Source organism: Heterodontus francisci, chromosome 4 (genome assembly GCF_036365525.1).
Source record: "Heterodontus francisci isolate sHetFra1 chromosome 4, sHetFra1.hap1, whole genome shotgun sequence".
Lineage (NCBI taxonomy): Eukaryota > Metazoa > Chordata > Chondrichthyes > Heterodontiformes > Heterodontidae > Heterodontus > Heterodontus francisci.
Window position 1 is genome coordinate 152,261,828 of NC_090374.1, and position 27,085 is coordinate 152,288,912.

The 27,085-nt window shown below is 40.7% G+C and overlaps 1 protein-coding gene across 2 annotated transcripts in view; it reads left to right on the top strand.

Annotated features, from left to right (window-relative positions):
• Nucleotides 1–27,085, top strand: part of tnksa (tankyrase, TRF1-interacting ankyrin-related ADP-ribose polymerase a) — a 207,568-nt gene that overhangs the window by 80,405 nt on the left and 100,078 nt on the right. Inside the window, exons 4-6 of one of the 2 annotated variants that reach the window (XM_068030356.1) lie at nucleotides 945–981; nucleotides 9,687–9,762; nucleotides 12,882–12,929. In XM_068030356.1, the coding sequence (XP_067886457.1) occupies nucleotides 945–981; nucleotides 9,687–9,762; nucleotides 12,882–12,929 (161 nt within the window). The remainder of the gene's footprint in view (nucleotides 1–944; nucleotides 982–9,686; nucleotides 9,763–12,881; nucleotides 12,930–27,085) is intronic. The other variant, XM_068030357.1, reaches the window with a different exon arrangement.

Consider the following 27,085-nt stretch of genomic DNA (forward strand, 5'->3'; position numbering starts at 1 on the left):
TTTATGAACCTTCTATTGCAGTCAGCACAAATGTAAAGTGATATTGCTTGAATTGAGCATGAAAACCTGCTCCTTTTCCTGTTGTGCTGCCCACATTATCTTGCTTCCATTGGTGTTCCAATAGGGAATATCTTTTTTTGTCTATTTTCTAAAATAAACTCAGTGAGTTTTAGAGGAATTATTGTGCCAAGTACCTCTATTGCCATAGAAACATCAGTCTATTTTTTCAGCCTGAGCTCATACCTCTCTCTAATAACAAGTGTTACACTTGGCTGAGTTACTGCTGGTGGCTCTGTGGGAAAAACAATCTTAAGCTGCCTGTTTATCTATCCCAAGAGGGTTTAGACATCAGTTTGACTTGTGTTTTTAGCTCATAGCATATGGCATGAAAACTGCTGTGCAAATTTTACTGGCTTTAATATATATTTATATTTTCCCTTTTTCCATTGTGTTGCCAACTAAGTCTTTGAGTCATAATGACTTAGTAAATTGAGGCATTGTTTCCTCAACTGCAATATAATTTAACAGATGTGCGTTTAAGTAGATAGTTTTCGTATGTTAGAGTAAATCTGAAATGTAAGTCATAGGAATTTACTTGAGAGCAGGGACATGCCACATATAATTTTTGCAGTAAATGGTGAAAATACTGGTCATTGTTAACGTGTCTGCAATCACAAACGTTTGCATTTAAAAGCAGGTGGTGGCCATGAAATGGGGAAACCTGGCACTTAACGCTGCTGTCAGAGTGACTGTATTTAAAGGCAGTCGGTGTACAATGATTGGTTATTTGAATGGCTCTGTATGATTTGTATCCCGTCTCCAAGGCAGTAGTGATGCTTCTGCCTTCAGCGCTTAGCGTCATTGCTGCACTACCCAGTAGGGTGTGGACTTTAAATATATTTTTTCTGTTTATAGCACTAATATGATTTTTTGCAATCACGCAGGTGAATACAAGAAGGACGAACTTCTTGAAGCAGCAAGGTAAGTGGTAACTGCACATTATGCTTGCAAAGATTATCAAAATGTGTTTTACTTCCCTTCATTTGTAAAAGATAATGAATAAAATGTGATGTTTTTCAGATTACTGGGGAACTGTTTTCCCTTCCAGTTTTTAAACATTTAAACAAAAAGTGTAATGTGTAAGTGTAATACAATACATTTTTCTGTGAAGGATCATGTGAAGTGAACTGTTCACATCCCTTTCTATTCATTAATTTCACATCTCACTGTTTTAGTAGGGCTGCTGAGGCCTAATTTAGAGCCATTTCTTCTGAGGTGTATCGCTATGAATATTTTTTTCTACCATTTTTTTCTTCTCCCTTCTGAAAAGCTTGATTCTTAGCTGATCTACATGTCCATAGATGCTGTTCGTCTGTTAGCAGCTCTCCCTGACAGTGACATTCATGTGGGGGTGGGGGTCACACAGACAATCCTCATTCAATTTCCACTGTCGCAATTGGATATCTCTGACTGTTTTTTTCCTTCATAAACTTGGGAGTACTGAGCCAATTGTTGGAGCCACATAACTAGTTTTATAGAGTCATTTTCTCCAAATACAGCTCATCATCTAGATATGATTATCTTTTTTCTGATCTGCCCTCTGGGTGAGAAGATGACTTTAGTAGTTCAGTGTGGATATCAATATTCTGGCAGTTGATGAGGGTCAGAACTGTGGAATGTAGTTCTTTATTGCATGAGATGGGTGTTTGAGGAATCTTGGAAGCTGCTAATTTTTAGCTGTTCACTCTGTCACAGACTACTGTTTTAAACTTGCTTGCATTTTTAGTTCTTGAGCTCATTATTTTAGTGGTGCCCTCCTTGTGCAAGGGGCACTTATCAAAAATTATTTTGTGGCAAATGCCTCTTACTGGTTCAAACAAAATAGAGCAGCAGTAATAAGGTGCCCAAAGTAGCCAGATTTGAATGAGTAGGCAGCCACAAGTCATCAAAATCTATGCTCAAGCTGACTGGTGTCCCTAGTCCAACCTCTTTTTCCACCCTCCTAATTAATCTTTTGTAACACAGAAGCAGAATGAGGGATACTATCCACAATGAGGAGACAGCCAACATTTCTTAAGGAGATGAGGCTATTTAACTCCTTTTTTGATTGCTGAGATGACCAGCTTTACAGTTCTCCAATGTACTATTGTTGATTAACTCACTAATGGAACTAGGAGGGGATAGATGCATTAACAGGAAGTGTGTTTATTTCTACTCAGCTGTGGATTTTTAAAAATCCTATTGATAGGGTTGCTCTATCTATAGAAACAGTAGGTATCTTACCGGTGATCTACTCTTGTAAACTGCACAGATTTAACTGGTTAAACTATGCACACACATTCGCGCTCCCTCCTTCCCATGCGATTGATCACTATGGGGAATGTGTGTTCCCTCCACACTGCATAAACAGAAATTCTACAGGTGGACATAGATTTCTCTGTAGTTTGAGTTGGAAACTGTTAAATATGGTGATGGGTTTAAAATATTCTTCTTATAAGTGTTCTTAACTAATACATTTGTCTCCTCACCCAGAAAGTGAGGAATAGGATAATATTCATGGGTTTGGTAGCATATTGATTGTGTTACTGGACTAGTAATCTAGATGCCCAGAAGCCTGAAGACTTATTTTAAAGCTGCCAAAAATAAGGTAGTTTTGGGTAAGATGCAAATTTGATAATTTCAAGCTTCATCTCTTTTCTACCTTTATCCCTGTAGTATTTTGCCCATGCTATCATCATAAAGCTTGCAGTGCAAGCTGTTCTCAAATCCATACTGACTGACCAGTAAAACTGCAGTGTGATTCAGTATTGCTTACTCCTTTCTGGTTGCCAGTAAAATTTAATTGAAGTTCCCGAACACTCTTCCATTTAATCCCTGCACCCTGATGTTCAGTTTCCATTGTAACATGCTGTTTGGAGAAATACAGTGCTCCATCTGTAAGAAGGAAGTGAGTATATATCCCTTTCATTTCTTTTCATTTTCTGTCTGATTGTTGACTTGAGGCCAAGTTGCAGTGGAGTTTGGCAAAATTGATATTTATAACTGAGAAATATTGCAGATGTTATTGCTACTTTCCATGTTTTGCTGTTGTATTACTAGTTAAAATAATTTATTTACTTTTAGGTATATCCCAGTAACATCAACAATAATAAATTTTGTTTCTTTAGCACCTTAACGTGAAATGTCTGAAGGTGCTTCACAGTGTTACAGAGCTAAATTTGACCAAACGTCAGGTAGTTTTGGGTAGGATACAAATTTGATAATTTCAGGCTTCATCTCTTTTGTACCTATAGCCTTGTAAGTATTCTGTCCATGCTGTCATAATAAAGCTAGCTGTACAGGCTGTTCTCAAATTAGTACTGACTGACTAGTAAAGCTACAGTTTTGCTTACTTCCTTTCTAGGTGCCAGTAAAATTTCATTAAAGTTCCCAAACCACATAAGGAGATAATAGGCCAGATGGCCAAAAGTTTTCTCAAAAACCTAAGTTTTAAGGATTATCTTGAAGGAGGAAAGAGAGATAGAGAGAGACAAAGAGGTTTAGGGAGGGAATTGCAGAGCTTAGGGCCTCAGCAGCTGAATGCTCAGCCACCAGTGGTGCAGCAGTTAAAATTGGGGATGTTCTAAAGGCCAGAGTTAGAGGGCATATATCTTGGAGGAAACAAAAACAAGAAATGCTGGAATCACTCAGCAGGTCTGGCAGCATCTGTGGAAAGAGAAGCAGAGTTAACGTTTCGGGTCAGTGACCCTTCTTCGGAACTGACAAATATTAGAAAAGTCACAGATTATAAACAAGTGAGGTGGGGGTGGGGCAAGAGACAACAAAGGAGAAGGTGCAGATTGGACCAGGCCACATAGCTGACCAAAAGGTCACGGAGAAAAGGCAAACAATATGTTAATGGTGTGTTGAAAGACAAAGCATTAGTACAGATTAGGTGTGAATACACTGAATATTGAACAGCAGCAAGTGCAAACCTGAAGAAAAACAACTTGAAAAAAACAGTGGGTAAGCAAACTGAACAAACTAAGATGAAATGAAATAAATGCAAAAAAAGATTGTAAAAAATGTAAAAAGGAATGTAAAAAAAAAAGGAAGAAAAAATAACTAAAAATGAAAGTAAAATGGGGGGCTGTCATGCTCTGAAATTATTGAACTCAATATTCAGTCCGGCAGGCTGTAGTGTGCCTAATCGGTAGATGCGATGCTGTTCCTCGAGCTTGCGTTGATGTTCACTGGAACACTGCAGCAATCCCAGGTCAGAGATGTGAGCATGAGAGCAGGGGGGAGTGTTGAAATGGCAAGCAACCGGAAGCTCAGGGTCCTGCTTGCGGACTGAGCGGAGATGTTCCGCAAAGCGGTCACCCAGTCTGCGCTTGGTCTCCCCAATGTAGAGGAGACCACACTGTGAGCAGCGAATACAGTATACTACATTGAAAGAAGTACAAGTAAATCGCTGCTTCACCTGAAAGGAGTGTTTGGGGCCTGGGATAGTGAGGAGAGAGGAGGTAAATGGGCAGGTATTACACCTCCTGCGATTGCAGGGGAAGGTGCCCTGGGACGGGGACGAGGTGGTGGGGGTAATGGAGGAGTGGACCAGGGTGTCGCGGAGGGAACGATCCCTTCGGAATGCTGACGGGAAGGGAGGGGAAGATGCGACTGGTAGTGGCATCACGCTGGAGGTGGCGAAAATGGCGGAGGATGATCCTTTGGATATGGAGGCTGGTGGGATGAAAAGTGAGGACAAGGGGAACCCTGTCACGGTTCTGGGAGGGAGGGGAAGGGGTGAGGGTGTAGAGGTGCGGGGAATGGGTCGGACACGGTTGAGGGGCCCTGTCAACCACAGTGGGGGGAAATCCTCGGTTGAGGAAAAAGGAGGTCATATCAGAAGCACCGTCATGGAAGGTAGCATCATCAGAGGAGATGCGTCGGAGACGGAGAAACTGGGAGAATGGAATGGAGTCCTTACAGGGGGTAGGGTGTGAAGAAGTGTAGTCAAGGTAGCTGTGGGAGTCAGTGGGCTTATAATGGATATTGGTAGACAACCTATCCCCAGAGATGGAGACAGAGAAGTCGAGGAAGGGAAGGGAAGTGTCAGAGATGGACCATGTAAAGGTGAGAGAAGGGTGGAAATTGGAAGCAAAGTTGATAAAGTTTTCTAGTTCGGGGCGGAAGCAGGAAACGGCACCGATACAGTCATCAATGTACCGGAAAAAGAGTTGGGGGAGAGGGCCTGAGTAGGATGGAACAAAGAATGCTCGACATATCCCACAAAAAGACAGGCATAACTAGGACCCATGCGGGTACCCATAGCGAAACCTTTTACTTGAAGGAAGTGCATGGAGTTGAAGGAGAAGTTGTTCAATGTGAGAACAAGTTCAGCCAGGCGGAGGAGGGTGGTGGTGGATGGGGACTGGTTGGGCCTCTGTTCCAGGAAGAAGCGGAGAGCCCTCAAACCATCCTGGTGGGGGATGGAGGTGTAGAGCGATTGGACGTCCAACTTTGCTTCCAATTTCCACCCTTCTCTGCTTTGTCTTTCAACACACCATTAACATATTGTTTGCCTTTTCTCCGTGACCTTTTGGTCAGCTATGTGGCCTGGTCCAATCTGCACCTTCTCCTTTGTTATCTTTTGCCCCACCCCCACCTCACTTGTTTATAATCTGTGACTTTTCTAATATTTGTCAGTTCCGAAGAAGGGTCACTGACCCGAAACGTTAACTCTGCTTCTCTTTCCACAGATGCTGCCAGACCTGCTGAGTGATTCCAGCATTTCTTGTTTTTGTTTCAGATTTCCAGCATCCGCAGTATTTTGCTTTTATATATCTTGGAGGGTTGTGGGGCTGGAAGAGATTACAGGGATAGGGAGAGGTGAGGCCATGGTGAGATTTGAAATCCACGATGAGAATTTTAAAATTGAGGCATTGCTTAATTGCTTAACTGGGAGCCTCTGTAGGTCAGTGAGAACGGGATGATGGATGAATGGGACTGCGTGCAAGTAAGGACACGAGCAGCAGAGTTTTGAATTACCTCAAGTTTAGAGAGAGTAGAATGTGGGAGGCCAGCCAGGAGTGCATTAGAATAGTCAAGTCTAGAAGTAACAAAATCATTGATGAGGGTTTCAGCAGCCGATGAACTGAGGTAGGGGCAGAGTCAGGTGGTGATAGAGGTGAAAATAGGCCATCTTAGTGGTATGTCTTTGGAAGCTCATCTTGGGTTCAGATATGATGCCAAGGTTACGAACAGTCTGATTCAGCCTTAGACAGTTGCCAGGGAGAAGAATGGAGTCAGTAACTAGAGAACAGAGTTTGTAATAGGGACCAAAGGTAATGGCTTCGGTCTTGCCAATAGTTAATTGGAGGAAATTTCTGCTCATCCAGTACTGGATGTCGGATAAGCAGTCTGACAGTTTAGAGACAGTGGAGGAGTCGAGAGAAATGGTGGTGAGGTAGAACAAAAAATTCTGGAAATACTCAGCAGGTCTGGCAGCATCTGTGGAGAGAGAAGCAGAGTTGACGTTTCAGGTCAGTGACTTTTGAATACAGTCATAGGATCACCGGAGCAGGTAGCTGTGACCTTGAGGTATAGTCTTCTCCAAAGGCTGGCATCTCTCAGTGCAACATTTCCTTGATGCTGCACTAGAATGCCAGCCTAGATTATGCGTCTGATGGCAGAAAGTTTCCAGTTTGACAGTGAATCGTTTCTTCAAAGCAAAAATGATCTAAATGATTTAATTACAGAACTGCAGCAGAATTGTTTTAGGGTGTGTGAAGAGGGAGGTGTTGATCTTTCTTTGCTTCAAATTTAGGATTCTACATATAGACTCTTGAGATAATGATGAGGTAGCTTTTCCTACCCGAACCCACAATAAGAATCCTTAAGGATTGTTCTCATTGGAGCCCTTATTATACCAGAGGAGTACTTATACTTACCACTTTGCACGTTTTGAATGAAATTACCCATAATTGAACAGTTTTACACTGTGGACGGGCTACAGTGTGAATTGACTAATCTGAACATGATTTCTAATAGGACTTTATGCTTCCCAACTATTTGATGAGTCCCTTTACTTGTACCAGGATCACAACTGACCCAGTCTCTCAAGCCGTTCTATTGTTCTTCCTTTCTCTTTCTGTCCCTTTTTTTGGGAACCTGATAGTGGGATTTGAACACAAGGATAAGAATTTTTAAATCAAGACGGTGCCATTGTAGGACAGCAACCACAGGGATGATGGATGAATGTGACTTGGTGCAAGTTAGGATATGGGCAGAAGAGTTTTGGATGAGCTTAGGTTTGTGGAGAGTGGAAAGTGGGAGGTCAATGAGGGGACCATTAAAATAGTTGAGTCTGGAGGTAACAACAACATGGGTGAAGGTTTCAGCAACAAGTGGGCTGAGGTAGGGATGGAGACAGCTGATATAGGGATAAAAGTAGGTGGCCTTGGTGACAGAGAGGATATGGGTCAGAAACTCACATCCAGATCAGATAGAATGCCGAGGATATGAGCAGTCTGTTTCAGCCTCGGACAGTGGCCAGGGAAAGGAGTTTGTGGCAGGGTCTGAAAGAAATGGCTTCAGTGTTCCCAATATTTAATTGGAGGAATTTCTATTCATCCACTACTGGATGTCAGACAAGCAGTGTGACTAATTTAGAGGTAGTGGAGGGGTCGAAGCAGGTGTTAATAAATCCATTATGATTAAAAGTTCTCCTGTTTGGGCTCAAACAGGCAATGAGTGAGAAGTCATTGCATCAACTGATCTTGCTTCATGCTGTCCACAATTATTGTTTCAGTAGGTAAGGGCATCCAATTCCAATTTATTTATAATTTTATTTAACCCTTGGACTACTGGCAGCCATCTTGCTGGGTTAGTTGGCTTCAATTTTCAGCTTGGGCACTTATGACATTGAAACAAATAAATAGATGAGACAAATAGTATGATAAAACTGCTCTATGCTCAAGGATTTTCATTGCTGTAAGATTATTTATAAGATACGATAAAGCTATAAAAATGAAAATGCATTTTATTTAGCAAATCTGAAAGCAAAGTATCTGAAATCTTGAGCCTGTGGACGCTGCTTGTATTTTGATTTCTAGTTCTAGTGATTTCTAGTGCATTAAAAAGGAATGGACTTTTGGAGCCGTAATACCCATTCTTCCCATAAAGGTCATTCAGGTGGTAACTTTGCTGTGGGTTATGTATTCAAATTAATAAATCCGAGATAAATCTTAATTTCCTAAGAGTTACCTTTGTCTTGACTTCCTAGAGTATTAAGTAGATAATGGGATGTGGTTCACACATTGTCCTTTCAGTCTGGGAACTTGGGTTGAACTCCAATGAAGAATTCTCCTTTCTGGTGACATTAAGAGCTCTACGGGAAAGAAGTTTGGGGAATCTCAGTTCAGTTTGCTGTTAGGAGTCCAAAACTGACTTGCTTTAATTTGGAACTAAATTGGGCGCCTTACTCTAAATCATATTAGTATGTTGCAATAAACTATTCTGTTGCTTTGAAGTTGGGAGTTGAGGCACCTTGTTGGAGTGGAACAGTAGGAGCTTTACGATGTATCTAGCTTATCCTGTTCCTGAACCAAGAGTGCGCAGTGGTTAGCATCGCGGCCTCACAGCTCCAGCGACCCGGGTTCAATACTGGGTACTGTCTGTGTGGAGTTTGCAAGTTCTCCCTGTGTCTGCGTGGGTTTCCTCCGGGTGCTCCGGTTTCCTCCCACATGCCAAAGACTTGCTGGTTGATAGGTTAATTAGCCATTATAAATTGCCCCTCGTATAGGTAGGTGGTAGGGAAATATAGGGACAGGTGGGGATGTGGTAGGAATATGGAATTAGCGTAGGATTAGTATAAATGGGTGGTTGATGGTCAGCACAGACTCGGTGGGCTGAAGGGCCTGTTTCAGTGCTGTCTCTCTAAACTAAACTAAAGTGCTAAATTCTGACACATCAAATTGCTTAATAACACTTTGCTTAATAAATATACAAAAAAAATCATTAAATGAGTCGATTATTTAAATTCTCCCAATTAAAACCCAGGACTTCAATGTTACCTGGTGTTACAAGAGTTTTGTGTTTGTTCTTGAGGTTGTGTTTGAATTCTGGGCATCTAGTTAATGGATCAGTGACATTCTCTCTTCTCCCTGATCCCAGTCCCCCTTCCCATGCTCATTTCCGATATGTCGTCCTCCTCCATGTCTCTGAATTCCTGTTGTGTACTAACTTTGGGCACAAATAAACTTGGAAAAATTAAACTAGATTCAAATTGCAGGTGAGATTAGCCCTATTCCCAGAGGCACTCTATAGTACTATTGTTACAAAAGCAGAAATGAACAGCAGTAAGTAATATGGAGGCTCTTGTGCAGCCAGTTTGGAGAACAGGTGCACATCAGAACATGGGTTAGTCACAATTTCAGATGTTTTTCACATTCCGCTTATATCTGAGTGCATTGTGTAACTTTACGTACTGTGTTTTAAAATGAAGTCACAAAGACCAAACTTAATACCAGATTTTTTTCCCTATCATGTATCACTATAGCTCTGAAGACCAGGTTCAGAGATAAACTAAATGTAATTTCCTATTCACTGCCTTTATTTGTAAGATCTTCCATTGTTCTGTAGTTGCTGAATCACTGATACATTGAGATATTTTTTCCTTCACTAAAAGCAAATGTTTTCTTTTCCAGGAGCGGTAATGAAGAGAAGCTCATGGCATTGCTTACTCCGTTAAATGTAAACTGTCATGCAAGTGATGGAAGAAAGGTAAGAATATGCACATGATTTTTCGCCTTAATTACCTAAAACCGAGGTGTACAGGAGCGAAACAAAGAGCCAAACCCTGGTTGACTTGAAAGATGTTAGGTCTATTTACTTAATGTTCAGACCTGTAACAGCACGTACCAGTAAATTGTCAGATTACTTAAGATGTTTGTAGTCACCACATCGCCCTCCCCTCACTCCACACACACAAATATGGAAGGTGGGGCAATAAAATTAAACTTTGTATTGTCACTAGGATTTCACTAAAGCATGCAAGTATTATGTTCACTTGAACAGTGGGAAAACAAGCTGCAGTTTGCCTGGAGAGAGCATCTTGTGGTGTATAAACACAAGTGAAATACTGGTGCTTGTAGGCCTTTTGCCAGTTGTGGCAGTTTGAGGTGTTGAATCGAGAGGATCTCAAGACATGCATTGCGCAATAATTAAATTGGCTTAAATGTGCTGATTTTTCCTGTAGGTTAGCAGTGTCAAATGTATTAAATAGTTTAGTGGCAACACCAATCGTGATATTTTTGTTTGTCTGCTAAACCGGGGTGTCAAACTTAAATTAAATGGGCCTGATCTGACATTCCAGCATTAGGTATGAGCCGCATTCATCAAAGCTATTTGGACACACTGAGGTAGAAATTGATATCTATTGTGCCCATTTTACACCCCAAAAATGGGTGCATTTTATACTAATTTCTAGGCACGAAGTGCAGGACCTAATCTGCACCAGCTGCATGGCTGCAGCCATATCAATCCTCAATGTTTTTAGGCTTCCCTACCAACCATCTGAAATTGGTGTTGGATCAAGTTAAATTTGCAAAGAAGGGTCCTGCACCTGTTTCAGGACCCTTCTGTAAAATATGTGAATGGGTGGGTGGCGCATGTGTCATGAAATCTCCAACTAGCTTTTCAAGTTCAATAGCAGCCTAAACAGTTCTTAAATGACCACTGGAGGCAATGAAGAAATGGTGGGGAAAATATGTTTACTTCCTTTTCTGTGGAGCATGGCAGAGCAGGAGTGGTTTGCTGCCAGCCTATACCCGGCCCTCCTGTACCTCACTCTTCCATTTATTGGAGCTTATAATGAAAACTCAAGACTGCAGCTCCTTGTGTGCAGTGAAAATCCTCAGTCTCCATGCTCTCGTTGCCTCCAGTGGAAACAATCTTTTACTGTTTACCTACAGTAAGGTCCCTAGGTTTCACTCACCCCATTACTGGCTGCTCCTCTGTCAGCATCATTCCCGCTCACCCTGTTGCTGCTCCTAGCTCTGCAGAAAATGCTGGGTCCCGAATCCACCCCACCCCATTCTCTAGTCTTCTCTTGCTCCCCTCAAACCCTCCACAATCTCACAATCCCCATTCCCTAGTCTCCCTCTTTTCTGAGGCCCTATCCCCAACTACAGAGACATCTCCCGACCCTGATTTTCCTATCCCCAGTCTCCTGTCAGTCTCTCTCTAACCTCAATTCCCCTGTCATCATTTGTCTCCCTGTCTGAGATCCTGTATTGCAACACCCCTACAAATTCCTCATCACTCAAATCCCAGTCTCCAGCCTCCATAGTCTCTTCACCCTCACCCAACCCAAACCTAGCCCCCCACCTTTCGCCACTCTGTGACTCTTTCCACTTCCATTAGCTGGTCCTGTTTCTGGTCATCTCTGATCAGCGGCTGGCTCTCTGTGCCAGTGGAGGATAATGTCGTGAGGACGGGCAGGGACTGCTGGGAAACAAAATTAAAAAGATGCACTTCTCCCGGGTTGTGAGAAGCAATGGCTGGATGATTTGGCAACCCTAAGTATAGCACCCTGTGGGCTGGATTAAATTGTTCTGCAGGCTATACGTTTGACACCCCTGCATTAGACCAATATTGAGCTTGGTATAATGTATAAGCCACTTAATTTTGGAAGGTGTATTGCTCCCCAGTAGCACACATGGTCTGTTCTTGACCTTGTTATTACTGTCCTTGACTTGAATGTGCTTTATTTGTTTAGTAGATTGGCATATCTGTCACAAGGTGTAAAGCCTGACTAGATGGAGTGCATTTCAGTAGAAGTGGTTTCCATCTGTGGCAAGTAGGAGTTGATGAGGAATAATCTTCAGGTCAACTTATCCCATCTCTCCCTGTGTCCTGTTTTCCATAAAGTGGCATTCACATTAGCTGTGAAATCCATGACCCAATGTTTTTACTTGATGAAGTATGGGCTAGGAAGACAGGAGATAAGATCATCAGAAATGCAGGGGATCCTTTTTGAACCTCCAGTGGCACCCCTCAAATAGAGATGGTGGTGTGCACTAAATTTATTCAGTAAGTTTATGTTGCCAACCTGACTAGATGCAACCGACACTATTTTAATATAAGCATTTCAAGAAATAATGTTAAAATCTCTGCAGTAACAAGCCTGGAACTATTTTTACACGTATCTGTGAAGTTTTTTTTTACCATAAACCCTCACTACTTTAACGGTGTATCTTTCACTGATATTTAAAGTACTTAAATATCTTATCCTAATTTTGTTACAAAATTGAGATTTGCTAACTATAGAAAATTAGCCATTCTATCAAATCAATTTTTTTCTATGTTCTCATACAATTATTGGTCAGCTGGCAAGCTTGACAGACTTTTTCATGTTTTAAGTGCCTGCTGCATATACCATACAATTCTTAGGGTACAGTATTATAATTTTCACCTGCATATCATGGACACAGCAGAAATTGCACTGTCCAAGTTTTTGGTCAAGATGGGAGAAGAAGTTCATAAATTATATGCTGAAAATTAATACAATTAGCAGTATAAAAGCAAATCAGATAGCTTTTGCACTATTGCTTTTCATTTTAATGGATGGTACTCCGGTTTCTCTATATTAAATGTGATACATAGTAAATTTAATTTAAGTTTTGCACCAATGTGTAGTCGCCAAGTATTTGCATGTCTTAGGTTACAGAGAATGGCCACAATAGCTTAAATACCAATGTTTTCTTAATTAACGACTTGAGTGTTAAGAATGTTATACATCGTTTACTATCACTAATGTTTGGGCAAAACACAAGCTCAGAGTGGTATATAGTGATTACTTTTACTAAATAAGAATTTTTTTTTCATTTTTGACATTGCAGACTGCAGAACCTCACCCCATCAGTCTACGATGTAGAAATGGAAATATGGTACACTTCTTATGCACTATGGTTATTTACTGGTACTGCAGTGTCAAATCTACGGTCTGTGACTTGTTCAAAATTTTATATCCATAATTTAATGGATGTGGGATATATAAGTGAATGGCTGATTATATGTACAGTTTAAGAATTGCAGCTTGCAGTGTTGCCAGTCCATGTATTTACCTCCCTTTTGTTTTCCCCCCCACCCCCACCCCCAGTCCTAATTTCACCTCCATGGTTTCTGACAAAAATGCTCAACTTAGTGCATTTTGGAAATGAATACCAACTTGCGTGTGAATCAGATTGCAATTTTATTTGCGATTATGTTGCTGATATCTTGCTGAAGTAGCATGATTTGCTGGCTAAAATATCTGTAATATGTAATGTACAAAATGTTAGGTTTCAAGATGCTTGTGACCAAAGCTGAGATGGCTATGATTTTAACAGAAATGTTGTAGTTTTTGAGTTCTGACCCACTGCGAGCATGGATCATAAAATAGTGACTATGCTTCTGATGATTTTTTAAATTAATTGATTTCAGTAGACAGAAAATGTTAGGCAATGCACCTGTAGTTTTTTGATCTGTGCTCATGGCAGGTCACGTACCTCACTGAGGGCGAGGACTTGGAAAATCTGTTTTTAAACATAGTTGCAAAAGTCAAATTCAAGCTGGTGAAAATGCTCAATAGACATTTGGCCAAATTTCAATTGTAGGTTTTTCTATAACCTGGAAAAAACCTTACATATTAGCTAGACTAAGGAAACTCATGTAATTGAGCGCATAGATGACAATTCTTAAGTGAATGCTTGAAAAAGATATAAAACACTCAAATCATAGAGGAGTAACATAATGCACCTTAATTTCAGGCTATAAATGTCCTCTTAGAAAAGTAGCTTTTAAGATAGACACGCTTATTACCTGTGGTCAGTTGATGTGATATTGGATTGCTATTCAGACATCTTGGCTCGAAACCCTAAGCATGATTGATGCTTGTTTTGTTGGCTGACATGGCCAAATGTTGACAGTTCATCCTGAATCACTAGATGGAATCCAAGTAGAAATTCGAAGGGAAGGAAAACTTCATTCTTATGTTTATTGTGCATCCTGTTGGATGGTGAAGGCTCTAGTCTGTGATTCACTCACCATTTTTCTGGATGGAGATCAACATGAAGACAGAAAGATGGGAAGTAGATGTACATTTACCAAAAGAACATGAATTTCTCTCTTTTCACTGGTTTCCTGGCAAGTTTGGAGACTGAATACATTAGGCCTTTGTGAAATAATTTCTTGTGCTCCATGCTGGAATATGGACATGAAGGGATAATGCTGCTAATAGATTCCTAACGCTTTTGTTTGCATATTGTGTGCAGAATTTCACAAACAGCAAAGAATGACTGAAAAAAAAATGAGAGAGAAATTAGAGTATGAGAGGTAGGTAGCTAGAAATATAAAAATAGATAGTAAGAGTTTCTACAAGTATTTAAAAAGGAAAGGAGAAACTAAAGTGAGCATTATTCCTCCAGAGCGTGAGTCTGGGGAATTAATAGTGGGAAATGGTGGAAGCATTTGTGTCTATCTTCACCGCAGAAGACAAAAATAACATCCCAGAAATGCTTGTAAATCAAGAGGTGAAAGGGAGGGAGGAACTTAAATCAATTACAATCTCTCGGGAAAGGGTGCTGAGAAAACTGTTAGAATTAAACGCTGACAAGTTCCCAGGACCTGATGGACTTTATCCTAGGGCCTTAAAAGAAGTGGCTGTGGAAATAGTAGTTGCATTGGTTGTAATTTTCCAAAATTCCCTAGATTTTGGAAAGGTCCCAAGAGATTGGAAAATAGCAAATGTAACTCCTCTATTCAAGAAAGGAGGGAGACAGAAAGCAGGAAACTGCAGGCCTGTTAGCCTAACATTTGTCATAGGGAAAATGCTAGAATCTATTATTAAGGAGGTTAGAGCAGGGCACTTGGAAAATATTAATGCAGCAGGCAGAGTCAGAATGGTTTTGTGAAAGGGAAATCATGTTTGACTAATTTATTAGAGTTCTTTGAAGTAACAAGCAGGTTGGATAAAGCAGCACCTGCAGATATGGTGTACTTAGATTTCCAAAAGGCATTTAATAAGGTGCCACATCAAAGGCTACTACACAAAATAAGAGCTCATGGTGCAGGGAGTAACATATTGCCATGGATAGAGGATTGGTTAGCTAACAAGAACTTTAGTAAGGCATTTGACAAGGTCCCACCTGGAAGACTGGTCAGTAAAATGAAAGCCCATGGGATACAGGGCAATGTGGCAGGTTGGATCCAGAATTGGCTCAGGGCCAGGAAACAAAGGGTAGTAGTCGATTGATGTTTTTGTGGAAAGCTGTTTCTACTGGCATTCCACAGGGCTCAGTGTTGGGTCCCTTGCTGTTTTTGGTATATATTAATGATTTGAACTTAAATGTGGGAGGCATGGTTGGGACATTTGCTGATGACACACAAATTGGTCGTGTAGTTGATAGTGAAGCGGATAGCTTTAGACTCCAGAATGATATCAATGGTTTGGTTGAGTGGGTGGAAAAGTGACAAATGGAATTCAATCCAGATAAGTGTGAGATAATGCATTTGGGGAGAGCAAATGAAGCCAGGGCTCGAAAGTTGCAGCTATGAAGAAAGATTGGATAGGCTAAGGTTGTTTTCCTTAGAACAGAGGAGGCTGAGGGGTGACTTAATTGAGGTGTACAAAATTATAAGGGGCCTAGATAGAGTAGACAGAAAGGACCTGTTCCCCTAGCGGAGAGGTCAATTACCAGGGGACACAGATTTAAGGTGATTGGTAGAAGGATTAGTGGGGACATGAACAAAAGAAACCCATAAGAAATAGGAGTAGGCGTACGCCATTCAGCCCCTCAAGCTTGCCCCGCCATCAATAAGATCATGGCTGATCTGCCTCAGACCTCAACTTTTTTTTAATGAGGAAAAACGTTTTCACCCAGAGAGTGCTGGGTGTCTGGAATTCACTGCCAAGAACGGTGGTGAGGGCAGAAACTCTCAATTCTTTTAAAAGGTACCTGGACATGCACCTGATGTGCTGCCAGCTGCAAGGCTGTGGACCAGGTGCTGGAAGGTGGGGTTAGATTGGACGGCTTGTTTCTATTTTTCTTTCTTCTGGGCCGGCACAGACACGACGGGCGGAATAGCTTCTTTCGGTGCCGTAATTTTTCTATGGTTCTAAGAAGCAGAGTAGGGATAAATGGGTCATTTTCAGGTTGGCAAGCTGTAACTAGTGGAGTGCCACAGAGATCAGTGTTGGGGCCTCAACTATTTACAATCTATATCAATGACTTGGATGAAGGGACTGAATGTATGGTTACTAAATTTGCTGATGACACAAAGATGTTCGGAAAGTAAGTTGTGAATAGGACATGAGTCTGCAAAGGGAAATAGATAGGTTAAGTGAGTGGGCAAAAATTTGGCAGATGGAGCATAGTGTGGGAAAATGTGAGGTTGTCCACTTTGGTGGGAAGAATAGTAAAGCAGAAAATTATTTACATGAAGAAAGATTGCAGAATGCTGCAGTACAGTGTGATCTGGGTGTCCTCCTGGTACCTGAATCGCAAAAAGTTAGTATGCAGGCACAGCAAGGATTAGGAAGGCAAATGAAATGTTGTTTATTGAAAGGGGAATGGAATATAAAAGTAAGGCAGTTTTGCTACAGTTGTATAGGGCATTGACGGGACCACGTCTGGAGTACTGTGTACACTTTTGGTCTCCTTACTTAAGAAAGGATATCATTGCATTAGAAGCAGTTCAAAGACGGTTCACTTGACTGATTCCTGGGATAAGTGGGTTATCTTGTAAGGAAAGGTTGGGCCTGTATCCATTGAAGTTTAGAAGAATGAGAAGTGATCTAATTGAAACATATAAGATCCTGAGGGAACTTGACAGGGTGGATGCTGACTGAATATTTCTCCTTATGGGAGAGGCTAGAACTAGGAGACACAGTTTAAAAATAAGGGTCACCCATTTAAGACGGAGATAAGGAGAAGTTTTTCCTCTGTGGAATTCTATTCCCCAAAGAGCGGTGGAGGCTACATCGTTGAATTTTTTTTTAAGGCTGAGTTAGATTCTTGATTGACAAGGGAGTCAAAGGGTATAGGGGATAGATAGGAAGGTAGAGTTGAGGCCACAATTAGATCAACCATGATCTTATCAAATAGTGGAACAGGCTCAAGGGGCCAAATGGCCTACTCCTCACTCGTTCGTATGTTCATAACAGCTATACAATAGAACAGCGCAAGTTACGAGAATTCAAATGCTGTAGCTTCAAACTGATGACTTCCTTTCAAGGTGGCAGCAGCAGTGGAATAATGTAAGAAAATGTCTAACCTTACACTCCAAACAGGCTTTTATTTTTAATACATCGAAGAGGAAGAAATTCCTGCGAGATCATGGTTGAATGTCCAGTCCCCACAGGGGATATTGTTGAGGATTATTTTGTACAGACCCCAGTGGGACTACAGCAGTGATATGCTATCTTAATGAAGTTAAATGAAAATACACATACAGATATCGTCCTACAAATTGTAATTACAGATGTCTTTTCCTCAGTGTAAAAAATGAGCTCACTTGGACTTTGTTTCCTCAAGAACTTATTTCAAAAGTGGGTGTAGGAATCTGTGCACACTGAAAGAATCTATGCTTCAGGTCTGGGTGTTCAGATTCAAGATGGAAACTTTATGGAGGCCAGAGTTTTCACCACTTAATATTGTGACTGTTGATTATTTCTTCAGTATGTGTGATAGAGCTTTTGTCCATTTTTTTCTGTGGCCTCAGTGGAGTATACTTCAATTCTTTTAACGTTTTTCCTGTCATCTTTGTATGGTCGTATAATGGGTTTCTGTACAACTCTTTTTTATTCTCCTCTTTCCTCCTCAGTTCTTTTTCCCTTCCTTCATCTCTTCCTCCCGATGAATTGAGTGTGCTGTATTCAACACCTTTCTTAATTGAGATGGCAAATAAGGATTCACTGTTTTCCAGGAATTGGCCCTTAATTGAAAAATGCATCATTACATTTGGTTCGCAAGTCTGTTCACTTAGCGGGTTTTGCAGCTTTCATCCCTTGTGGATGGAAGATCCATAGGAGAACATTCAATGTTACTGAGGTTCACACTGTGACTACAGGTCATGCTTTTTGTCTAATGATTAACACTGGAGGATTTCAATCATCATCTTTATAAATACACCACATGCTCTTATAGCTTTAAATTTCTTCAGCTGAAAATTTATGTCCTGTTTTTAGTTTCATAAATCCCATTATATATTGGGTCAGGCCTTTGTAGGAAGTTTTTTTTTTCCTTTATCTGACTAGTATTTTCCCTCTCTTTGCCACCTCTTTTGAAAGTGTGTATTATTTTCAGCCACCATTGTTTGGTGTATAATTCCAGGCCTCAGGCCCCTCGTGTCTTTCCCCAGTGGTGTGAGGCTCTGACACTGAGGTAGGTATGCTATTTGAATGGGAGCCATCCCAGATGAGTAGGATCCTATCGACATCTGAAGTCCATAAGTCTACAGTCTGACTTGTTCAGAAATTTTATATCCATCATTTAATGGATGTACGATATGAGTAAATGGCTGATTATATGTGCAGTTTAATTATTGCAGTTAGCAGTGTTGCAATCCATGTGTTGTTTGCTTTTTGTTTTCCATCCCTCTGCCCTAATTTCACTTTTATGGTTTCTGACAAAAATGCTCAACCTACAGTGCATTTTGGAAATGAATACCAACTTGTGTGTGGATCAGGCTGCTGTTCCATTTACAATCAGGAGCAGGATTTCAGCCTGATTTTCACTCTTCAACTTTGTAGATTCAGCTGCTCACCAGGCAAATTTACTGAGTAATGAGACATATTTGGAAGCTTCTAGCCTGAAGTTGTCCTGCAATTTCATCTGTAGAGATCTTTTGGTCAATGCATCTCTCTCTTGAAAGTGGGATGATTTGGCTGCACCCCCATATTTCAACTTGGCATGCTGTACAAATAAGATTTAAAAATTGTGCAAGTCTGGACAATTTAATTTCATTTACTAATGAAAGAAGATAACCTTGTCAACAAGTAATGCGTGAAATGTCTTAGTACAGCTTAGTGATGACTGTTAGGCTGACGGGCACCAAATGAAGTGGACATTCACTCACTCTAGCAATACCACTTCATCAGTTATTCTGGTTTCCATTATTAAACAACTTAAATTCTAGAATCTCATCTTGTCTGAGACCCATCTCTTGTTCCCTTGATTCTACTGCCCATCAACCATTAACCACCCAAATTCACTTCCTGGCTTCCACACCAACTGACATTATAAATGACTGGATTGGTGCCATTTTGTGCTCCTGCCCAGAACTAGAAAACTTTATCAACTTTGCTTCTAATTTCCACCCTTCTCTCACCTTCACATGGTCCATCTCTGACACTTCCCTTCCCTTCCTCGACTTCTCTGTCTCCATCTCTGGGGATAGGCTGTGTACTAATATTCATTATAAGCCCACCGACTTCCACAGCTACCTCAACTACACTTCTTCACACCCTGCCTTCTGTAAGGACTCCATTCCATTCTCCCAGTTTCTCCGTCTCCGATGCATCTGCTCTGATGATGCTACCTTCCACGACAGTGCTTCTGATATGTATTTTTCCTCAACCAAGGATTCCCCCCCACTGTGGTTGACAGGGCCCTCAACTGTGTCCAGCCCATTTCCCACACCTCTACCCTCATCCCTTCCCCTCCCTCCCAGAACCACGACAGGATTCCTCTTGTCCTCACTTTCCACCCCACCAGCCTCTGCATCCAAAGGATTATCCTCCGTCATTTCCGCCACCTCCAGCGTGATGCCACTACCAAACGCATCTTCCCCTGTCAGCATTCCAAAGGGATTGTTCCCTCCGCAACACCCTGGTCCACTCCTCCATTACCCCCACCACCTCGTTCCCAATCCACGACACCTTCCCCTGCAATCGCAGGAGGTGTAATACCTGCCCATTTACCTCCTCTCTTCTCACTATCCCAGGCCCCAAACACTCCCTTCAGGTGAAGCAACGATTTACTTGTACTTCTTTCAATGTAGTATACTGTATTTGCTGCTCACAATGTGGTCTCCTGTACATTGAGGAGACCAAACACAGATTGGGTGACCGCTTTGTGGAACACCTCTGCTCAGTCTGTAAGCATGACCCAGAGCTTCCGGTTGCTCGCCATTTCACAACCCCCCCCCCACTGCTCTCATGCTCACATCTGTGTCCTGGGATTGCTACAGTGTTCCAGTGAACATCAACACAAGCTCGAAGAACAGCGCCTCATTTACCGATTAGACACACTACAGCTTGCTGGACTGAACATTGAGTTCATTAATTTCAGAGCGTGACGGGCTCCCCTTTTTATTTTTAGCTATTCTTTATTTTTTATTCATTTTATTTTAGTTCGTTTCTACTGTGCCTACCCACTTTTTTTTTAAATGTTTGTGCTTGGAGCCAGGGCTGTTCATTTTACAGTCAATTGACACCCTCTCTGTAGTAATGCTTTGTCTTTCACCACACCATTAACATACCGTTTGCCTTTGTTCCATGACCTTCTGGTCAATTATTCTCTGTGACCTTGTCCTGTCAACACCTATTTTGTTATCTCTTGCCCCCCCCCCCCCCCCCCCTCCGCTTTCCTTGCTTAAAACCTATTGCATTTCAAATATTTGTCAGTTCTGATGAAGGGTCACTGACCTGAAACATTAACTCTACATCTCTCTCCACAGATGCTGCCAGACCTGCTGAGTATTTCCAGCATTTCTTGTTTTTATTTCAGATTTCCAGCATCTGCAGTATTTTGCTTTTATTATAAATGATTTCCTCTCCTCTGGTGCTGTTCACCTCCCTTTCAAAACCTCCATCCTGGAAAAAACCCACCCTTGACCCATCTGACCTTGCAAAGTACCGCCACATCGCCAGTCTCCCTTTCCTATCCCTTTGAAGTCCTTGAATGTGATGTTATCTTCCAAATCCATACTCATTTTCCTACAAATCCATGTTTGAATCTCTCTAATCAGGTTTTCATCCCCCCATAGCACTGAAATGGTCCTAATCACAGTCAAAATTGGCGTCCTCTGTAATTGTTACTGTGGTGGTTTTTCCCACTTCATCCTCCTCGATATCTCTGCAGTCTTTGACATGGTCGACCATAGCGGCCTCCTCCAAACTCCTCTCCTCTCCAGCTCAGTGGGACTGCATTCGCTTGATTCCAGTTTCCTATCTGATCGTAACCAGAAAATCTTGAGCATTTTATTTTTTTATACCAGCACACTGTTATCTTTGGGGTAACTAAGGATCTGTTCCTACCCCTCTTTTTCTTATCTACATAACAGGCATTGGTGACACCATCCAAAGACTTGGAGTCAGCTTCCCAATGTATTCTGAAGACATAAAGCTTTACCTTTCCACCACATCTCTCAATCTATCCACTGCCTCTGTGCTGTCAGATTGCTGGTCTGACATCCAGTCCTGGATGGTCTACAGTTAAACATTGGAAAGATCCAGTTCTGATGAACGGTCACTGACTTGAACCGTTAACTTTGCTTCTCTCTCCACAGATGCTGCCAGACCTGCTGAGTATTTCCAGCACTTTTTGTTTTTATTTCCGATTTCCAGCATCTGCAGTATTTTGCTTTTATTTTATAGGCACTAACGTGTTGCAGCACAGGTATTTGACAAAATTATTGACTCAGTCACGAGCATGGGGGCAATTAATCTGTATATAAAGTGTAAAGCCAACCATTGGTTTATCACTTCTTTAAAAAAGACTAGGAAATAAAATACTAGATTTAATTTTTGATAAACAATGCGTGCACAACTCCAAACAAAGCCTGATTGAGTAAAACATAATTTAGGTCGACACGTTAGCAGTTTTGATTATAATAGATGTTCCGTTATGTTGTGTATTGGAATAGGGGGTGGAGAGCTGCATAAAGCAACCAAGTTCTTTAATCAGCTCAAAGCCCCCAGTCTAGTATCAAATATGTTGGATTTGCAATCCAACTATTAGTCGGCAGGACAAAAGCAAACAGAACCCATAGGGCATTGTATTGCTTCTGGTCTGCCAGGAACATGGCCTTATCATTCATTGTTACTCACTCCTTTGGTCAACCGGATCACTTGTATGTAATAATTTGTCTACTAATTCCTGGCACAGGTTTATGGAGCGAAAAGAATTCTTTTTCAATTTACAATCAAAACCAGAACAGGAAAGTATATTCAAAACAACAAACTCAATATTAATTAGCAACACACAAATAGTGGGTCAAAATTGTTTGCCTAACATGAAAGTGTTGAAACTTGAATTATCCACTTAGAGCTACAGAGAAGATAAAAAATAACTTTTCATCTCTTGCTTCAATTACTGTTCCATTCTCTATTTCAGGATAAACCAACTATAATCATTCATTAACCTCTACTTAAATATCAAATAATTTGCAAAATAACACAAAACATCTGCTCATAGAACTGGACAACATGCTTCAATAAGTATATTTGTAACCACATCCTAAACAAATTCACCATCATTGACGACCAATGCACAAAAAAGTGAGACAAAAATGTTACTCTCATTTCCTCAGCAAACTTACAGATTTATTAGTTACAGTAAATTTGTATCTGATCTTTCAATAGACTCAGAGTCCCATTGATCTTACATTTCCTCTGGATCACAGAACCTCAGTGCTGACTAACAATAAGCCGGAGAAAACAGAATCAAAGTTGAAGAGCCCTTCTCAACATAAATGAGTATCAAAAGGGTTACCCAAACATCTAGAAATTAGAGACTATGAAGTATATTTATTCTAAGTTGATCTGGTTTTACACCGGTTAGAAATAATCTGTATCCTCTAAGACTACATAATGTGCAGGATTTCCTTTTTGAAATGTTCCTAAAACATATCCCAAAATTGTACAGAAAGCGAGCACCCTTATTTGTTCAAATAATTACTCTTTTTAAAAACAAAAATGCATTAGCTATGTGGCTGTGAAGTTTCATAAAGTAGTTAGCACATTAAAATACAAAAGGGTTGTAGAACTGCATATCTAAATAAGTATTATGATCCTTTGGAATATCTCACCTCAAATAACTATTCTCATTCACAAACAGATCAAAGTTGGAACTAGATCGCATTGATATTTCTACAATTGCCTGACCTGTGCAATGGTCTTTATCTTTTGAACTATCTGATAATTCCTTTCCAGACACTGATAGGAAAGAAATCCCCTGGAATGAAAATAAACTAAAACAAAATGACCACCACCTAACAACAAGTGCTTCCCTATGATGTTGTATCGCTGTCTACTATACGTATTTCTATAGTATTCACTATCCTACAGCAATTATTCTATATATGTACAAACACTATACCAACACTAAAATGATCTGTTCAAGTACATACATGTCTCATTGTATGTCCACTCAATTTCCTCAATTACCAAATATGCTGACACTGATGAAATACAAGTGATATTAATAGGAAGATTCGTGTTTTTCTCCTATGGTTTTTATTTAATGGTTCATTGTTCTCGAATTGGTGTCCCCGGTTGTGCGATCACAGGACCTGTGCTTGAATGATTTCTTTTTCTGTATTTGGAAGTTGACCTCTCATCTCTGCACTGGACGGGACAAGGCACTATTTGAAATGGTTATTGTTTAATTGATTCCCAGCATTGGGAAACTGGAGAAGGGCGTTTCAGGGCCATTTCCCACTATGGTTAGTCATGTTGCAGTTTCATGTTCTAGGACCTAGCCTGATGCCCCGATGATCCTGATCCTCTCTAGTTACTTTTGCTCCTGGTAATTTTAAATGCCTTGCTCCAAGCCTTTAAACTCGTGTTTTAATATAACCTAGCAGTTCTTTTAATACACAAGTTTAAAGGCTTGGAGATCTCAAAATTTTTACCAGACACTGGTGTCCATGTACGGATACGTTGCCGACCCCAGTTCTTGCCATCGATTCCATCTACCTCCCTGGCCACTGTCTCTGGTTGAACCAGACTATTGACATCCTTGTGCCATTTAATTAATCTCAGCTTGCCTCATTTTTATTTGCATGCTACCAATCTAGATTTTATTTTTATGGATGCGTAGAGGATGCATGTTATTTGAAGGGCAAAGATCACCCTACAAGGGAGATCATCTTTTCAGAAGGTAAAAGTCTTCATTGTGCCCATGTAGCTTTTTGTACGATGGTACCACCTATTTAAGAGATTGCATATGCAGGTAGCTTTATGTATTTGCAGTGTTCCAGTAGTGAACCAGTTGACACACCATTATTAGACTGTGCAAATTAGTGTGGAAATCTGTTCTGAAGGTTTGGAGGAAATTACTGTACTTTTACAAAAGGGCTCATCTCTTGTATTGTATAATAAAAATGTTAATGCTCCTCAGTGACATGAATATTATAGTAATATTTCATCCCCAACCCCCTCTGTCGCAAAGTCTGCCTACTTCCGCCTCCATAACATCGCCAACTCCACCCTGCCTCAGACTACCTGCAGCTGAAATTTTCATCCACCTGTTTGGTACCTCCATACTTGACTGTTCCAATGCTTTTCAGACTAACCTCCCATCCTCCACTCTTTGTAAACTTCAACTCATCCAAAAGCCATATCTTACCTGTTCTAAATTCCACTCACTCATTACTCCTGTCTTACTTCGGCTGTTGATCCCCCAGTGACTTAAATTTAAAATTCTCATACTTGTGATTAAGTCCCTTCTTGCCTTGCCCCGCCCATCTATGTAACCTCCTCCAGCCCTACCACCCAACCTTCTATCCCAAAATTCTATTGCTCCCAACTTTGAGCTCTTGTGCGTGTTCCTCTTGTTGTTTCCACCATTGATAGTCATGCCTTCAGCTGCCTAAACCCCGCCTTCTGGAATTCTCTCCCTAAAACTAACCTACCTCTCCACCTTCCTCCTTTAAAACCCACTTGTCACCCCTCTTAACATCTCCTTTGGCTTGGCATCCATTTTTCTGAGTGCACCTTTGGGATGTTTTTCTATTTTAATGACACTATATAAATGTGAGCAATTGAAGATAATCATGTGGAAGAATCTTCACTTTCACTAAAAACTCTTTTCTGGGCATTTCTTTCAAAAACAGATTCATTGATCCTTGGGTAATGTAAGTATCAAATGTAAGTTGTTGGCACTTTTGTGATGTAAACCAAGAAGGGAACAGTGAGATAACCAGTCTTTCTGATGTGCTTTTCCTCGCTCTTCAAATTTTTTAGATTTTTTTTTAGATTTTAGAGATACAGCACTGAAACAGGCCCTTCGGCCCACCGAGTCTGTGCTGACCATCAACCACCCATTTATACTAATCCTACACTAATCCCATATTCCTACCAACCATCCCCACCTGTCCCTATATTTCCCTACCACCTACCTATACTAGTGACAATTTATAATGGTCAATTTACCTACCAACCTGCAAGTCTTTTGGCTTGTGGGAGGAAACCGGAGCAAGCCGGAGAAAACCCACGCAGACACAGGGAGAACTTGCAAACTCCACACAGGCAGTACCCAGAATGTTGTGGAGTTTGTTCCTGCTCTTCTTCCCAAATGTTTTAAACACAGAATTGGAGTATTTAGATTTAGATATTTAATTTCAGATTCTTGCATAGAGCACTCTGTTTGGAAAAGACCTGAGGACTATCTGTGAGCAATAATAGAATTGTAGAATTGGGGAAAGACCGACGGATTCAGAATAGAAAACTTTTGACAGTCTCCTCCTTTGTGATTTCCTCCATGGTCTGATCATGGGTCTGTTTGGGAGTAGGATAACCATTGCAAGAATGAAGACAATGTTGTGGTCACCCTCTGACAAGAAAGTTCATCTGCATTAATAGACTTCTTCCATGCACAAGAGAGTTATGTTTCACTTGTTCACTGAGCTCATCATTGTATCTCTTGAGGGAGTGAGGATTCATCCAAGATAGTTTCCAAATAAATTGTAGTGAGCTATGTTTTTGTTGTCTGTTTTATCTAACAGTCCAGCAGCCTTTCCAAACCAAAGGGATGTTTCACTAAGTTGTATAGGACCCATTTTTAATGTAAATATCTCCCACACACCATGTGAGTAAAGCCTAGCTTGATTGATTTTGGGAAACCATACACATAGTACGGCCATAAAAACGCCATGGTGCTGTTGCACACACTCTTCTGCATCATGTCTGAAACAAAGCCCCAGGGCTTGCAGCATTGTGCCATTTCATTAAATCATTGCATTCTCTGCTTGCCTAATTTTTATATGCATGCTACCAAGCTAGGCTTTATTCCTCTAAGGGTATATGGAGAATGCATATCTCCCTATCATGGTGCTCATTTTTGCATAAGGTAAAAATCTTCAAATGTGCCCATATAGCTTTTCATAAGATGGCCTTATCTATTTTAGAGGATGCATATAAATAGCTTGCAATAAAGAGCATTTGCAGTATTCCAAGAGCCTCCTCATTGATGCACCAGGATCAGTCTGCTTAAATGGGTGTGGAAATCTGTTCTGAAGGTTTGTAGAAAATTACTGCAACAGTTGCACTTTTTGCAAATGTACCCAGCTCTTATGGTCTTGTACAAATAATTAAAATGTTAATACCCCCAGTGAAATGAATGTGACGGTATTATCCAGCAGTTTGTAGTTAAAGAAAGATTCAAAGATACAGTAATGGAAAAAAATGGAGTGTTTATAAACCAAACATAGAATAAAGGAAAAACTCAAATGCTCATGGATAGTTGTTGGGGAATGAAAATCTGCTCAAAGTATAGTCAAATGGTAGGAAATAAGTCCTTGTTATCATATTATAACCTTATATATCATAGAACTGCTTTGGAAAGATTTGTTTGGTCCTTACAACTGAAGTGCTCATGTGGAGCTAATTGCTGGATCTTGTAGGTTAATTAAAGGTGTCTAAATTAATGCTGCCTACCTTATTGAGTGGGCTATATTTGAGCCAATCTTGCACCTTGAGCCACCGCCAACTTCATCTGGGTATGGAGAATCCAAAACTAGACCTTTAATTGGATCCAGGTAGGGGGAAGAAGGGACGCTTCAAATTTCAGTTTTGCCAGATATCTACTATGCATAGATTTGTGGCGCACAGTTTTGGTTA